Raw genomic sequence first — 16,968 nt, 5'->3', positions numbered from 1 at the left:
CTCAGGTCACATTTTTAGCGCTGCTGTGCATATTCACCAGGACAGACAGCTCTTTGCTCTCACCCCTTTTCTCTGCAATGGGGCTTTAGTGAACTGATGAATTATAAAGTGAGGTCACTGGGCTCCCCAACTCCAAATAAACGAAGTGTGCATTGGCTCTGAGCTGTGGTTGTTTCAGGATTCTTCAGGCTTTGCAGAACTCAGAGACAGAGAGAGATTCTCTTAGGGTAACCTCCAGCGTGTAGGGGATCCTAAGAGGTTAGCAGCGGTATACTTCCAGCCACTCATCCATGTTTCCACAGGTTTGTCTAGTTTTGGAGAGTCGGGAGAGCTGGGAGAAAACTTTCCTCCAGGCATGCCACTCAGAATCTACCAGAGAAGAGCCAGAATTTTTCCACACTCTCCCCCTTTCTGTAAAACCGTCATGAGAACTTGAACAAGGCAAGTGCCATGACTGGGTTGGGGCTTCCCTGGTGGCTCAGATGGTAAAGAATGTGCCTGTAAGGTGGGAGACCTGGGTTTGATCCCTGGGTTGGAAGATCCCCTGAAGAAGGGAATGGCTACCCACTCCACTATTCTTGCCTGGAGAATTCCATGGACAGAGGAGCCTGGCGGGCTACAGTTCATGAGGTCACAAAGAGTCCGGACACAATTGAGCGATGAACACTTTCACTTTTGCTTACTGACTGGGTCATTGGGAGGGGAGGGGGCTTTTCCAGGAAGTAAGGAGAAAAGGTTTGTTTGTGCTGTGTGAAGAGAGCAAAGCCTGAAATGTTGAGAAGGAAGATGAAGCCTCTCAGCAGCTCAGCTTACTTCCTAAGTTAGAATTTCAAACCCATGATTTCACATGGCCAGTCCCACTCACGGAGGGACAACGGTCTGAACTGAGGTGTCACTGACGTCACAGTTCAGCAGCAAAGGGAAGCACAGCAGAGTGAGGAAATATTGACTGGGCCCCTTTTCTTGGCCCCACACTGGGATACAGAGAAGGACAGAGTCCCTGGGGCCCTTCTCAGAGCCCAACTGTGCAAATCCTGAGAGGACCTCCTCTCACTGCCCTCCACCGTCTTAGCCCTCCTATACTTTGCCTCAGATCCCTCTCAGGTATTGGAGGCCCTTATTCCTTCACTGGTTGCCAAGAGAAACGGAACTTGGTTGACATCCAGGAACCGGATGTGTTTTTTCTTCAAATCCTTTTTTCCTCATGTTTAGTGGTCCTGGAACTCTGGGTTGGTGGGTCAACTTACATGTCTGTTGTAGACAGAACACAATCTCATGACCAGAGAGATCATGGGCAGTCCTGAGAGAAGGAACATGAGACAGATTTGAATGGGGTCAGCGTCCTGTCTCTTACTAGCTGAGTGGATTTTTTTCCCGAACCTTCTATGGAAGGACTCTAATCTGTGCTCTTAAGAGTTTGGCTACATGATTGACGAACAACCATTAAAACATGGTGGTGGGGATGGAAGTGGAGACAGCAAAAACAATTGGGTCTTGCCCTGAGCAAAAAGCCAAGTGACCCCAAAGAGAAGCAGGAGTCACTATGAGACTCCGTCCATTTCCTTCCCTTTTTTAGGAGTGTCTGCAGTGACCTGGTGCCAGTTGCCCCCTCAACAATACTAGGATATTCTAGTAGGTTTACTGTAAAAATTCATCTTCATTGAGTTGCATTCATGAGATGTCTGCTGGGCATAGCTGGGAGCAGACGCTATAAGAAAGCGGGGTTGGAAAGGTATGCTCTGAGAATTAAAAAATATAATTTTAAAAATGTTAAAACTTCCTCCAGGTTTCTTTCTTGGGTACAGCAGTTTGCACTGATCACAGTTCTCAATTCCATTGTCGTTAGTCAAAGTCACACCATGCACATGAGGAAGGGTAGCCTGTACCTTCTGGATGCTCCCACTGAATGGCTTGAGGATGCCCGAGTTCTTCTTCACGTCATCATAACTGGGGACCCCACCGATGAAAATGTCTGAGTTGCACTTAATCTGGGTGAAGCCTCCCTGCGAATAGATTAAAAGCAAAACACGGTATAACCAACTGTGCCTCTGGTTCCCTGTTAGGGAACAAATGGCCGAGGCAGTCTCAAGACTCATCATGACAATTTTTATACACACTGGCCTGACCTCTGTCTTGTTTTTCATTGCTGCTTACCACCTTTTTGATTTTTTGTAAATTTCTGGACATTTCTGAAAGTCATCATCTAGAAAATGCAAGCGAATATGGTAGACCACTACATCATCGGTATCACCCTCTTCCTGCAGGAATGTTACCTCTAACCTGTCAGTGTCAAGTGGGGCCATGTAACTTGCTTTGGTCAACAAAACACGAGCAGGTGAGAAATGAATCCTTTCTGGGCAGAGTCTTTTAGAACCAGGAGTGGCTCACTATGCCCTGTTCCTTTATCCCTATTTCCAGAGGTCCCCAACTTCCAGGATCTAATGCCTGATGACCTGAGATGCAGCTGATGTAATAATAATAGAAATAAAGTGCACGATAAATGTAATGTGCTTGAATCATCTTGAAACCCTCCCTACCCTCCCACCCTTCTTCCGTGGAAAAATTGTCTTCCATGAAAGTGGACCCTGGTGCCAAAAACTTTGGGGACCACTGTTATTCCTTCAGCCTGGGTCTCAGATTAAAGCTGCAGCTGACTGTTGATGGACATGTAATGTGGATGAGAAATAACCCCTTATTATAGGCTGCTGCTATTTGGGGCACATGTGTGCCTGAGCCTCTCCTGGCAACTGAGATCCCACTGGTTTAGCACTTTGCCTAGAGTTGGATACATGATCCAAATTCTAGTATAGCATTTATTGATATATTCACTAACAGTAAAGGCAGAACTTCTTTAGGCCAAGAGAAAGGGAAAGCATGGCGAGTGGGAGGCATTCCTTGTTATCAGATACAAAGGGCAGAGAAATTCCTTCCAGATTCTCAGAGATCCCCACTGTCAATCCCCAAAGGCTTCCCTGCTTCTGGTCATTTCAACAGACTAAACCCAATGGCTGGGCTAGATAACAAGCTGTGTGTGAGATTTAATGTCTAAACTCCTTCAAACATCTTAAGCAAAATGTTAAAATGCCCTAACATAACATGTAAATTTGAGACCTCTATTGTTCCCTTTGACTTATGGTCAAAAGAAATGCAAAGTGTAGCAGGATTCAATTACTTAACAAATACGATTAGGTACCTACCATGTCCCAGGTGCTAAGTGGTGCACAAACCACTGTAAATAAGAAAGCCCAGGTTGCTGCCCTCCAGGGGCTTACACAGTGGGGGAACACAGACAAGTAAACGGGCAGGTAAGATAAGCCCTGTGAGGACTGTCTAGGTGACTATGGGGGCACCTGGCAGGGACAGGGCATCTCATTCTCTACTTCAGAATTAGGGAGTGGGAGGTGAACTAGGAAGAGTCAAAACTGAGTCTTAGAAACTGGCTGGACTCGGGGCTTAGAGGGCATGTAGGTACAGGGCAAAGGCAAGGAGGGACCACATCACACATGGATAGAAACTTACACTTCACCAAAAGAACAATGAGTTTTCAGCAAGAGAGAGAATAATCAGATCTGTGTTTTAGGAATATCACTGGCCAGAGGGAGGAGAATGGATTTGGGGTCCAGTTGGGGTGGAGGAGAGGAGACGGGGAGCAGAGAGGAGGATGCTCCCTCTAGGGGAGTGCTCAGAGTGGCTCAGTCCAGCCAGGTAACAGCAGAGAGGTCTTGTAGTAGACCGAGTGAATTGCCTTCTGTCAATAACCTTCAGGCAGTTTCGAGCGTTCTTATTTAACTAATGGGGACGTGGGGAATCATCAAAGAAGGCAATTTCAGGAATCCTTGTGGACTAGGGAACCAGGCAGGAGCTGTCAGGACACACCCACAGAGCCCCATCTCCATCCTGTCTTTAAAATAAAATACTGGGAGGAAAGGAGGAAGGCTGCAAGGTCAAAGGGATTTCAGAGAAGCAGGCTATTTTGAAAAAGCTTGGGAGTTTCTTGGTTGTGTCAGGCAAATTGGGTGGGGTCTTGTGGAGTGACAGAGATCTCTTTTGGCTCCTTATCAAAATCCTTCCCTGGCCCCCTGTCCGCCATACCTTCCCCGCCACCACGTGAAGTGGACAAAAGGCGGGGCTGCAGCAGGACCACAGGAGAGAAGCAAACAGACTCACCAAAGTGAGGCGCTCAGTGCCTTGATCCGCCACTTCGGTTAAGCTGAGTGGCTGGAAAACCTGAGTAAACCCCCTGATGGGGTTTTCTGAAGCCCTGGGAGCACTGCCCCTTTGAGTTTGCACAGCTTGACTCATCCTGGGCTGCGGGTGTTTCTCAGTGCAGCCAGCTGAGCAATGTGATGTCGGGTGTGGTTTGGACACTTAGGGGCTGGCTTAGCCTCCAGCATATCCTATAACCCCTGTCTCTCTCCTTCTCTAAGCTCTAAGACCATTATCCCCGTTGACCAAGCCTTTGAACAGGGCACGACAGCTGCGCGGCAGAGACCCCTGGGGGGCGATCTGATTAAGGTTTAACTCACGGAGATCAAGCATGGGTCTTCCCACTCTGGTCTCAGAGAGGCCTCACAAGAACCACCCTCAGATGCACACAGAACAGCCACGCCTTCCCTCCTACCTGTTTACACTGCTTTCCAGGTGGGCAGCTCCATCCATTCAAAAAGCCGATCAAGAGGACACTGGTTCTACCAGACTGTCTAATTCTCAGTCCTGGTATGGTAGTAACAAAACCTGAGGTGTGTGGTTTCTACCTTTGTGCTGTCTTTTCACTACAGGATCTCAAGGGTAAATACTGTATCCCAAATAGGTCCTTATTTATAATCAAAGGACTTAACCCTACTATTTACAAACACGCCCATCCTGTTTTTGTTACTGTTGTACAGATGTTGGTAACTAAGGCCTAGAGTGATACAGTGCTTTTGTGAATTTATATTATTAAGTCAACACACAGTCAGATCTACACCTGTGAGCTTCTAATTCTGTCTCGGACTAAAATCAGCTGTTTTCTGGACTGCATAAAAGTGACTCCCATTCTCGCTTTAAAATCCATTTTCTTTTATACATCTTCCTTCCTTCCTCCCTACTTTCTTTCTTCCTTCTTTCCATCTTTCCTTCCTTCCTAAAACATATATCGGACATTTTCTAGGGTACTTGCCTCTTGAAGCAGAGCCCAGGTTGGGATTTTTCCGATTCCCAAGGAGGCCCTTGATTCTCACAAGACCTCACACCACTGCCGTCCCTGAAGCTGCCTTCCTGATAAGTGGCCTTTTCACTCCCCTCCTCAATCAAGATCTCCTTTCCCACCAAGAGTCCCTTTTCTTTCCCTTTCTTTCTTTTCCTATCAATTCATTTTCTTATCACAACAGTCACATTCATCAATACGTTCTTTAAATCTGTGATGCACACAATGAAGACTGTTGTAATGAAAATCCTGGCAAATCTGAGGTCCCCTTTGTTTTTAGGGGTCTGTAAATTTCACGTGTGTACAGAATGCTAGTAGGTTGTAATTTAAAACAAATGTCTCTTAGCTGTCCTTAAAAATGCCATTTTCCTTCGGACATGACCTTGGAAATAAAATCATGGGTGAAAATTATAAACCTGAGTGGAAATTCTGAACTGTTGAGGTCATGCTAGTTTGCCAAATTCAGGCTTAAATTTGCCTTATTGCCAAATTCAGGCTTAAACTGAAGAAAGTGGGGAAAACCACTATATCATTCAGGTATGACCTAAGTCAAATCCCTTACAATTATACAGTGGGAGTGACAAACAGATTCAAGGGATTAGATCCGATAGACAGAGTGCCTGAAGAACTATGGACAGAGGTTTGTGACACTGTACAGGAAGCAGTGATCAAGACCATCCCCAAGAAAAAGGAATGCAAAACGGCAAAATGCTTGTCTGAGGAGGCCTTACAAATAGATGAGAGAAGAAGAGAAGCAGAAGGCAAAGGAGAAAAGGAAAGACATACCTATTTGAATGTAGAGTTCCAAAGAAATAGAGGAAAACAATAGAATGGGAAAGACTAGAGATCTCTTCAAGCAAATTAGAGATACCAAGGGAACATTTCATGCAAAGATGGGCACAATAAAGGACAGAAATGGTATGGACCTAACAGAAGCAGATGATATTAAGAGGAGGTGGCAAGAATACACAGAAGAACTATACAAAAATGATCTTCATGACCCAGATAACCAAGATGGTATGATCACTCACCTAGAGCCAGACATCCTAGAATGTGAAGTCAAGTGGGTCTTAGGAAGCATCACCACAAATAAAGCTAGTGGAGTTGATGGAATTCCAGTTAAGCTATTTCAAATCCTAAAAGATGATTCTGTTAAAGTGCTGCACTCAATATGCCAGCAAATTTGGAAAACTCAACAGTGGCCACAGGACTGGAAAAAGTCAGTTTTCATTCCAATCCCGAACAAAGGCAATGCCAAAGAATGCTCAAACATTGCAAAACAACAACGCACAATTGCACTCATCTCACATGCTAGCAAAGTAATGCTCAAAATTCTCCGAGACAGGCTTCAACAGTATGTGAACTGAGAACCTCTAGATGTTCAAGCTGGATTTAGAAAGGCAGAGGAACCAGAGATCAAATTGCCAACATCCATTGGGTCATCAAAAAAGCAAGAGGGTTGCAGAAAAACATCTACTTCTGCTTTATTGACTATGCCAAAGCCTTTGTCTGTGTGAATCACAACAAACTGTGGAAAATTCTTAAAGAGATGGGAATACCAGACCACCTTACCTGCCTCTTGAGAAATCTATATGCAGGTCAAGAAACAACAGTTAGAACCGGACATGGAACAACAGGCTGGTTCCAGATTGGGAAAGGAGTACATCAAGGCTGTATATTGTCACTCTGCTTATTTAACTTATATGAAGAGCACATCATGCAAAAAGACAGGCTGGATGAAGCACAAGCTGGAATCAAGATTGCCAGGAGAAATGTCAATAACTTCAGATATGCAGATGACACCACCCTTATGGCAGAAAGCAAAAAAGAACTAAAGAGCCTCTTGATGGAAGTGAAAAAGGAGAGTTTAAAAGCTGGCTTAAAACTTAACATTCAGAAAACTAAGATCATGGCATCCAGTCCCATCACTTCATGGCAAATAGATGGGGAAACAATGGAAACAATGACAGACTTTATTTTCTTGGGCTCCAAAATCACTGCAGATAGTGTCTGCAGCCATGAAATTAAAAGACGCTTGCTCCTTGGAAGAAAAGCTACAGCTAACCTAGACAGCATATTAAAAAGCAGAGACATTACTTTGCCAACAAGTCCGTCTAGTCAAAACCATGGTTTTTCCAGTAATCATGTATGGATGTGAGAGTTGGACGATAAAGAAAGCTGAGTGCCGAAGAATTGATGCTTTTGAACTGTGGTGTTGGAGAAGACTCTTGAAAATCCCTTGGACTGCAAGGAGATCCAACCAGTCAATCCTAAGGAACTCAGTCCTGAATATTCATTAGAAGGACTGATGCTGAAGCTGAAACTCCAACACTTTGGCCACCTGATGTGAAGGGTTGACTCATTGGAAAAGACCCTGATGCTGGGAAGGATTGGGGACAGGAGGAGAAGGGGACGACAGAGGATGAGATGGTTGGATGGCATCACAGACTCGATGGACATGAGTTTGAGCAAGCTCCAGAAGTTGGTGATGGACAGGGAAGCCTGGTGTGCTGCAGTACACAGGGTTGCAAAAAGTTGGACATAACTGAGTGACTGAACTGAACCGAGTACACTATTAGCAATAGTAATAAATAAAGCTACACAACACTGATCATATGTGGGGTTCTGTGGTATTTGAGAAATACAATTATTCTAATTCTCACAACTCTATAATGCAGTGCTATTATTATCACGATTACCCTATTTTTTTAGACGCAAAAGCACCATCTTGGGAGATCAAGTGAGCAAACTGGTCTGAGCTCACATCACTGATAAGGAATGCAGCTAGATTTTGAACCCTGGGTGTCTGGTTTCAGAGTCTGTGTTCTTGTCAGATGTGTGATCGCATATCCACCTCCTCACTGGCTCTGCCTTGGAGTTGTGTTCTGATCTACCTTATATAGCAATGTGAACAAAGGTATGGGTCGGCCCGGAGGCATGGAGCGGGTGGGCAGTTCTGTAAGTGACACTAGTATTAGCTCACTCCCCGATGAATGCCCCTGCTATTATCAATCCCATTCCCAGTTGAGGAACTGCAAAGCTAAGGAACTTGTCCAGTGGGAAGCTCGGGTGTTAACCCAGGTAAACTGGCATCAGAGTCCATGTGATTAACCATTGTGCTGGTGTTTTTGTCTCCAGGACAGGAAGGAAACAGTAACCCCATTCACAGAAGTCATCAGGAGGGGATGTCCTTCTTACCTCTGCCATTCCCTCCACTGTCTTCTGCTTATCCACCTGTAAGATGCCATTCTTTGCTGTGCGGGACACACGCAGCTCATGCCAGTGGCCCAGGGTGAGGGGCTCTTCGCTCCTGTTGAAGGAAGGAAACTGAACATGGGTTAGCATCACTGGCGTTACAGATAATGTCTACCCATCTGGCTCTGAGGAAATGTGCCAACCTTCAGCACCTCGTCCTGTTCAGCAAAGAGGAGAACCTCATTCCTCCTTGTTAAACACAGCAGGGCTAGCTCCATTTATTGGACTCCTTCATGGGAGGAGTATCTCACTTATCATTTTACTTATTTCTTACCATAAGTATGAAATGAGGGTAGGATTAGTCTGGTTTTCAAGATGAGGGGGTTACATTGGGGGTAAAATGTGATCAGAGTTGCATGAAATCTTTGAAGAAGAGAAAACTATATAGGCTATGATGTAAAGCAGATTCCTTGATGTAATGAGGTCTGTAGCATCTTTTGAAATGCATAAAAAATAAGATGGAGGGATGGGGGAATATAAGAATGAATAGACACATGATAAAGTAAATACAGCAGAATGCTAACTGTAAACAATAGGTGGTGGGTCTAAGGTTTATTGCACAATTCTTTCAACTTTGCTATATGTTTGAAGTGTTTCATAACGAAATACTTGGAAGGCAGATTCCACGTTGTCTGATATTGTGAAAAAAATTAAAAGTACTTTAAAAATTCAATTATTAATTCGAGATGGAAGCACTTGAAGTTTAAATGATATTGATAAGATTTTTACATGTTACATTTTACAGCGAGGTGTGTAAAAAGAGTATAATTATTGCATTTGTGTTTCTAAAGATGTATATATAGTTCCTGGCCTTCCCTGAACCTCCCAATTATTCTGTGGTCCTGGATCATCTTTAGAAACACACCAGGAATACCAATGGGCACAATTACTGAAAGGTCTCCACCCCCTCACTTGATTTTTCGCTCTGGCAAATGCTTTTGCCATTTGTCCTTAGCAATTAGAATTTAATCACCTTGGTTCAATCAATATGCAATAAAGATCTCGTTCACCAGCCCATCTCCATAATAACTAACAGCATCTGAGCCCGTTCTTGTCCTGTAGAGGTCATTCCCTGTCGATACACTGCCTCCCTCAGCACAGGGATATTGATCGCCGCCATCATGAGCTCATTTCAATTGTCTCGATTTTTGAATCAAGTTCATCATAAATTAGACCACCTTATTCTCTGCCTAAAGTTAAAATGATGTGGCCAACTCCAAGGCTTCCTGTAGTTCAGGCTTTCACTGAATTGTCTTAATGAAGCAGGAAGTCTTGGAAATGGTTTTCAAAACAAACATTTTCCAAAGGGCCATCTGAAACATTAACCGTGATCAGTGTTGTCAGTTACATTGCAGAGGGGTGGCCCAGGGGAGCAGATAATGGTTACTCTGAGTTCTTGCCTCTTTTTCAACACACCTAATGCTAATTCTTTTTCCAGGCACCTTTCCTGACAAACAGGGAAGGAATAACTTATGTTTAAAAAAAAATTAAAAACATCTCTTATCAAAAATAGGCACCGAATTATGAAAGAGAGAAACGCTGGATTTCTAAGGTTCCACGTGTCTGTGACCCCACAGCTGGAGCTGCCACTGCAGAGGTGAAGAGGGCAGGAGGCAATTTGTTTAGGAGGAGGGCTGATGAGCCACGACCCTCCCCAGCCCCTTCCGGTCATTTCTTATCCAGGAAGAAGCCATTTGAAAGTAAAGGTGATATTCAGGGTGTCTCCTTCCTTTCTTAACTTGACAAATTGTTCTAAGTGAGTTGTTTAGGCTGTTTTGCATAATCATATGTAAATTGAATCAATTAAATACCCACCAAAGTTGTCTTGAGACATAGGATGTTCTTGCATAACCAGAGACACAAAAATATTTGTCCATTCCCCAAGGTGGGAGGTGTCACTGATGTGTAGGAATTCAACCTTAAGGACAAGAATGAACTGTCCTTTTAAAGAACTGTTGAAATCTAAGGCAGTAAGCACTTTCCATCAGCCAGGAAAAATGATCAGCAATTAAGGGCAATGCATGGCTTCCCTTGTGGCTCAGCTGGTAAAGAATCCGCCTGCAATGTGGGAGACCTGGGTTTGATCCCTGGGGTGGGAAGATCCCCTGGAGAAGAAAAAGGCTACTCATTCCAGTACTCTGGCTTAGAGAATTCCATCCATGGGGTTGAAAAGAGTCAGGCACGACTGAGCGACTTTCACTTTCACTTCATGATTGTAACATCTCACAAAGAACTCTTTCTAGAGATGACAGTCTAGCAATATGAATTGTGATTGAATACAGCCCGCAATTTCCTTTAAAACAACAACAACAAAGACTAACCAATTTCCTGCTGCAGGGGACTGTTGAACAAAACACCCTAGTGAGTTTCAAAAGAGGAGAATTCTGGAAATGTAGGAACAAGAAGCATGTGTGCATTAGATCTGCAGGCCTCCGGCTGGAAGGTAAAAACTCCCATGGGAGGAACACAGTTAGAAGAGGGAGACATAAACAAATAAGAAAACATCTGCACCTCCAACTGCAGGCTCTGAGGGATTCACAGAGACACTGCCACATTCTATGGGAACAATTGATCTGCTGAGTCGATGAACAGTACAAACTAGGTAACAGAGGGAAAATTTTGATAACCCAGAACCAAGTCCACAGACACTAGCAAGCCCTTTAGAAGCACTTAGTTACTCTATGCCATTGAAAGCAGTCATCACACAGCCTTTTTGAGCACACTGGTCAGGGAAGGGTCCTTGTAATCACTGGTGATTCTCTGCCAGCTTCTTTAAATGAAAAATGGTAAGAGCCAGGCTAAATAACTAGTTGCCATCAAAGAAAGAATGCAGGAGGAAAGTTACAATTTAAAGTGAGACCACCCCATTCGATTGATAATTGATCAGTGATATTTAAGGTGACATCATGTCACACCATGATTATGTGACAGTTATGCATTTATTCGCATGTGAGTATGTATAATGTAATGTCAGTGTGTTCACTCAAGGCTGGTGAGGAAGTTGGTGTCCCTTTGAAATCCTCTTAATCTAATGGAAATGACTTGGTAAGCTTTTGCCAATAGAACATTTGTGGGAAATAGGGCAGATGAATAATGATTTAATGTTTCTAAGTGAATGTGGCTGTGATACACTCCATTTCCAATGGCCAAAGAGGAAAAAAAAAATATGAGGCCACCAAGGACGTTTCTGTTCATTACATTTCTATTGCATGCATGCTACGTCACTTCAGTCTTGTCTGCTCTCTGCAACCCCATGGACTGTAGCCCACCAGGCTCCTCTGTCCATGGGATTTCCCAGGCAAGAATACTGCAGTGGGTCGTCATTTCCTTCTCCAGGGAACCTTCCTGACCCAGGGATCAAACCCATGTCTCTCAAGTCTTGTGCATTGGCAGACGGGTTCTCTAGCACTAGCTCCACCTGGTAAATCCCTACTTTTTCAACTAGTTGTTATGTATTTGCCAAGTGCTCACCAACTGATGCTCTGAGCAAGGTACTGATTGACAATTTATGAAGTTTCTGCTGATTGTGTTGCATGATCTCAGATGGAGAGGACAATGGTTTACCCCCATCTGAGGCCAGCCCATTTTCCCCAGTTCGAAGCAGAGATTCGCTACCTGCTAGGTAGTTATTTAAGAAAAGGAAACCTTGCCGCCAGGAGAGCATTATCTCTAGAAAGCACGTCATCTGTGTTAATCAGGACAGGTTTCAGAAAAGACAACTGTGTAGGGAAGACAGGAAGAGAGTCAACTGGTTGAAGACAAATCTTTCTTCGAAGTGGCTGTTGAAGGGAGGAGAGCCCCTGACAGTCTCAGCCCTTACCTGAGAACACCAGTCCCAGAGCCACAGTCAAAGCGGAACTCCACATGGCCCCCTGCCATGTTGATGGACAGGAAATCTTTGCTGCCGGTGTCATAGCTGTACAGGAGCACACCGTCTTCTGAATCCGGTCGAAATGTGATCTCAAATTCCATGAAAGAAAGGTAATGCCGGGGCTCCAGTGGCCAGGGGGTTGCAGCATAGGACCTCAGAGACTCTCTGAACTGAGGAATGGTCAAGGTGAAAGCTGAAAAATCAAGTGCGTGGTTTAGAAGCCCCTTCGTGCTGGAACTAGCCACCTTCTTTTCCTCCTGGGTATGGAACTCAAGGATATTTCTCAGCTGCTCTGAAGAGAAGTGGGTGGTGTAGCCAAGCTCTGGCCAGTGGAATGTGGGTAGGAATAGTACACGGCATTCCAGGTTTGGCCCCTATAGCTTCCTTCCATCCTCCGCTCGCTCTCTCTTCCTCACCTACTCGCTGAATGTGGGAATCAATGGAGGATTCTAAGATCCTAGAGGGGCCACTAGAAGGCATCCCTGAATGACTGTGTGGAACAGAGCCACCCCTCTCCCACTGACCTGCAGCAATGTGAGCAAGGACCAACCTTTAGTATGTGAGGCTACAGAAATAGGAAGATGGAATAGAACAGCTCTTCCTTATGCTGACTCACAACACCCTCTTCGAGGTGACAAGAGATTTGAAATTATATAGTGTTAAAAAAAAAAAAAAAACTTTTCTCCAGGATGATGGTGTCTTAAGGCCAAATCTGAATCACTGGTAGAAAAGATAAAACTTTTTCATCCCTGCTTGATTTTTTCCAAAATCTTTTTTAAAATTCCCATTACTATATGTGTATTTATGTGTGCATCTGTGTTTGCATGTATGTCTACATATATATGTATATATATTAATAATCAATACAGTTTTGAGAGGTAGAATAATTCAGCAGAACAGTACAAAGAGTTAATGTTTCTGTTTATGGCTTTCCACCATTTTCTCCAAACTGTCAGATATTCTAAGGAGATTCAGCTGTGAATGCTTCAAATTCTGACACAAACCACACATATATAGGCTTTTCAGAATTATTTGAGGGCCAAGAGGAGCTCACCAAAGCGTCGGCCCAGGAACATCATAAAATGAACTTGACTTTTGGCCAGTTTGCCACTTTGACATCTGAAGACATGCCCACCTGGTTTGAAAAAAAGATTCTCCCATCCCTCCCAACAAAGCAACCTTAATCCCATAAAAATTTGTGGAATCTTGCTAAATATGCATTGATTAAAAATTACACCAACGTGAATGAACAACGCAGACAGAAATCACCATCAATTTGCATCTTTCTCACCATCTTCACAGTGTCGACCTCGAAAGCCCAGGGGACAGAGGCAAATGTAGGAATCGGCTTTGCTCGCCGTGCAGGTGCCACCATTGATGCACGAGGCTTCATCACAGATCCCACTGCTGCACTCCCCTAAATACAGAACGGGAATTACAAAGCTGATTCATCAAGTGAACCTGTCTGAGACAGGCCAGGCCGACCGCTTGTGATTCTGAACAAAAACAGCTCATGCCCTTCTCCTGTTGATCAGCTCCTCTGCACAACTGCAAACCAGCTTTCAGGAGATGTGGACCCTTTCCTTCATTTTAATCTGATTTTGGTTTATTCTTTATGAGAAGCCACACAGATGCTTTAAAACAGGGTGAACACAGTAAATCAAATAATAAACTACCGGGCAATTTTATGAACCCTGACAGGGATGACGGAGCCGTTTCTGCTGTAATTCACTTCGCTGTTGTTCCCACAAGAGTGTGTTTCCATGCCTCCAATGTCAGCAGAGGCTTTATGTTAAAAAACTTTCTCATTTATGTGGCTTCAATTACCTTAAGTGCTGCCCGCCTTGTTGGCTGAACGCAGAGGTGAGCAAGATAAGGACAGAGGGAGGTAAGGAGCCTTGTCGAAGCTTATTAACTGCCTGGGTTGTCAACTCCTCTGACAGGAGCAGAGAGGGAGTGGGGGTTAGCAGGGTGTTCCAGAATCCTTATTTCTCAGCCTCAAGTTACAGTCTCATGAGGGACAGGAAGGTGACCGGAAGTAAAAAGTGCTGAAAGGTTCAACATCAGATGGCTTTGTTCTCTTTACAAATACACACTGGAGACACCGTACTCTTGGTCATTTTCAAGCGTAGTCAGCCAGATGAAATGAAAACAAGCTGACTTTTCCTGGGTTGCTTTTCTTCTGCTTTTCTGCTCTTCCTTTTCTCCTTGTGTATAAGAAATAAATTAGGTAGATAGGTCACAACCTGGCCCAGAACAACATGGGTGAGTCCAAAGCACGTTTTCTCAGGATGAAAGAAAACGGGGTGCATCTGTGGTTGAGCCATGTCCAGCTCGGCATCCCACAGTCTCCGATGTGATGCCTCCTGGAGCTCTCCCCCTCCCCCTCCCCCCCTCTCCTAACATCGCCCACCTCCCAACCTCGTGAGATGAAGAGCCCTGATGTCATGATTGTGTCATCTCAACAGGATGTGGAGAAGGCAATGGCACCCCACTCCAGTACTCTTGCCTGGACAATCCCATGGACGGAGGAGCCTGGTGGGCTGCAGTCCATGGGGTCGCGAAGAGTCAGACACGACTGAGCGACTTCACTTTCACTTTTCACTTTCATGCACTGGAGAAGGAAATGGCAACCCACTCCAGTGTTCTTGCCTGGAGAATCCCAGGGACGGGGGAGCCTGATGGGCTGCCGTCTATGGGGTCGCACCGAGTCAGACACGACTGAAGCAACTTAGCAGCAGCAGCAGCAGCAGCAGCAACAGGATGAGTCTCTTATCCTTTTCTCATCAGTCATCTGTGTTGGTTGAACTGATTCAGTCTTTTCTTCTCCCAAAGCCTCCTCAGGAGGAGGGGGAAGGGGTTGGCACACTGTGTACCCAAGAGAGGAGACCAACTTCAGGACCTGATAACACAGTTTCATTTCAGCCCTTCCAGATGGCACGCCTCTCCAGCCGGGTGGGAATTCCAGCTGGGGGTGGGGGGCACTGCAAGTTCAAGCAGAAGTGACCGCTGGTCTTTTTCTTCAGCCATAGCCCTGAGAACATCACCAGCATCCACAGAGAGGCTGACTTGGCTTTAGGAAGCCAAACTCTCACAGGTCCTCTGGCTCCACCCATCTCCTTAGGCTGGGAGTCTTTCTCAGAGAAGTGCTGGTACCACAGGAAGAAGTGGGGTCCTTGCTTTATCTTAGATATACACGGGAACAATTATTTTACACATTTGCTTTGTAACTATATTTATTGGTGGGAGTTGACAGGGAGGGGGCTCGAAAGCCAGCCAGAGATGTTTACTTGATGAAAGCAGTGTTTCAGCAAGACCGTGCTGGCACCGGTATGCATGATGCACTGTGAGCGATGAGGGTGGGGAAGAGGAGAAATGCCCACAGGGAGGTAAACCACGGCTGGAGAGGCTGATGGCAGAGGAAATGGAGAGAAAGGGAACAATCAAAGAGGCACAGGGCAAGGAGGAGTAGCCAGTTCATTCTGGAGGCTGAAGGTGGAGGAAGACTCTAGCATAAACTCAAGGTTTCTAGCTTGGAAGATGGAAAGGAGAGCAGCAAGAGGAAAGAAATAAGGGAGGCTAGGAACAGGACCGGGCTTCCGAGGAGTGGAGGAGAAGATGTCTTTTGTTCTCCTTGTGTATAAGAAATAAATTAGGTAGATGGGTCACAACCTGGCCCAGAACAACATAGGTGAGTCCAAAGCACATTTTCTCAGGATGAAAGAAAACGGGGTGCATCTGTGGTTGAGCCATGTCCAGCTCGGCATCCCACTTTAATCATAAGGTGATGGTGGAAGTGTCTGCTGCTGGGCACCAGGGGAGGAAGAGATCCTGCACACTGGTGAGGGCTGGTGGGACAGCAGCAACTTGGGGGTGAACCTGAAACCAAGAACAGATGGGCTCCTTGACAGAAGACAGGATGGAAGGGCCCCTGGAACTCCCACAGCACCAGGGAAGAGAGAGGAACCAGCAGAGAAGGCAAAGTGAGAACAGACAAAGGACCCAGAGGATCCAGACAAGGTGGGTTCCCAGAAGCTCAGGAAGGTATTATTGCAGGTATTTCAAAATCTCATTTATGCTCATCACTCCTTTGAAAGCATGGTAGTTACTGCACCCACTGTTGAAGAATCATGCCTTTAATGCTTTATAAAGAATTGTATAGGGACTTTCCTGGTGGTTCAGTGGTTAAGAATCCATCTGTCAATCCAGGGTACACGGGTTTGATCCCTGGTCTGGGAATATCCCACATGCCAGGGAGCAACTAAGTCCATGAACCACAACTACTGAGCCCGTGCATCCTGGAGCCTGTTCTCCACAACAAGAGAAGCCACTGCAATGAGAAGGCCGTGCACTACGACTAGAGAGTTGCCCCCATTCACCGCAAGTAGAGAAAGCTCGCACATAGCAACAAAGACCCAGCGCAGCCAAAAATAAATACATTTAAAAAACCTCTTTAAAAGTGCTCATTAAAAAAAGAAACATACAGCCCTATGATAACACAACTTATTATATAGTTTTATTTCAATACAAAATTTGTTTCTTATCAGGCATACTATTATCTGCATTTGAAAACATCCTTCTGAGAAGAGTTCCATGGACTTTAGCAGACTGCCCAAGGGGTCATGACACACGAAAGGTTAAGAAACCTTGGGTTATT

At 45.0% G+C, this 16,968-nt stretch overlaps 1 protein-coding gene across 8 annotated transcripts in view; it reads right to left on the bottom strand.

The window, feature by feature from the left end:
- The window catches only part of EGFLAM (EGF like, fibronectin type III and laminin G domains), a 194,809-nt gene that overhangs the window by 27,148 nt on the left and 150,693 nt on the right, over positions 1-16,968 (bottom strand). For 7 of the 8 annotated variants that reach the window (XR_014061930.1, XR_014061931.1, XM_081519289.1 and 4 more), the window contains 4 exons: positions 13,603-13,728; positions 12,261-12,504; positions 8,384-8,495; positions 1,887-2,003 (listed from right to left, as the gene is read on the bottom strand). Coding sequence is in view for 5 of the 8 variants with exons in the window: in XM_081519289.1 (XP_081375415.1) it covers positions 1,887-2,003; positions 8,384-8,495; positions 12,261-12,504; positions 13,603-13,728 (599 nt within the window). In the remaining 3 variants the exon portion in view is untranslated. Of the gene's footprint in view, positions 1-63; positions 602-1,886; positions 2,004-8,383; positions 8,496-12,260; positions 12,505-13,602; positions 13,729-16,968 lie in introns of those variants that run through there. The other variant, XM_081519296.1, reaches the window with a different exon arrangement.

The sequence above is a fragment of the Giraffa tippelskirchi genome, chromosome 8, assembly GCF_054371585.1.
Source record: "Giraffa tippelskirchi isolate mGirTip1 chromosome 8, T2T-mGirTip1v1.2.pri, whole genome shotgun sequence".
Classification (NCBI taxonomy): Eukaryota; Metazoa; Chordata; class Mammalia; order Artiodactyla; family Giraffidae; genus Giraffa; species Giraffa tippelskirchi.
Note: the sequence above shows the minus strand (reverse complement) of the source record. Positions and strands in the feature narration are given on the sequence as shown.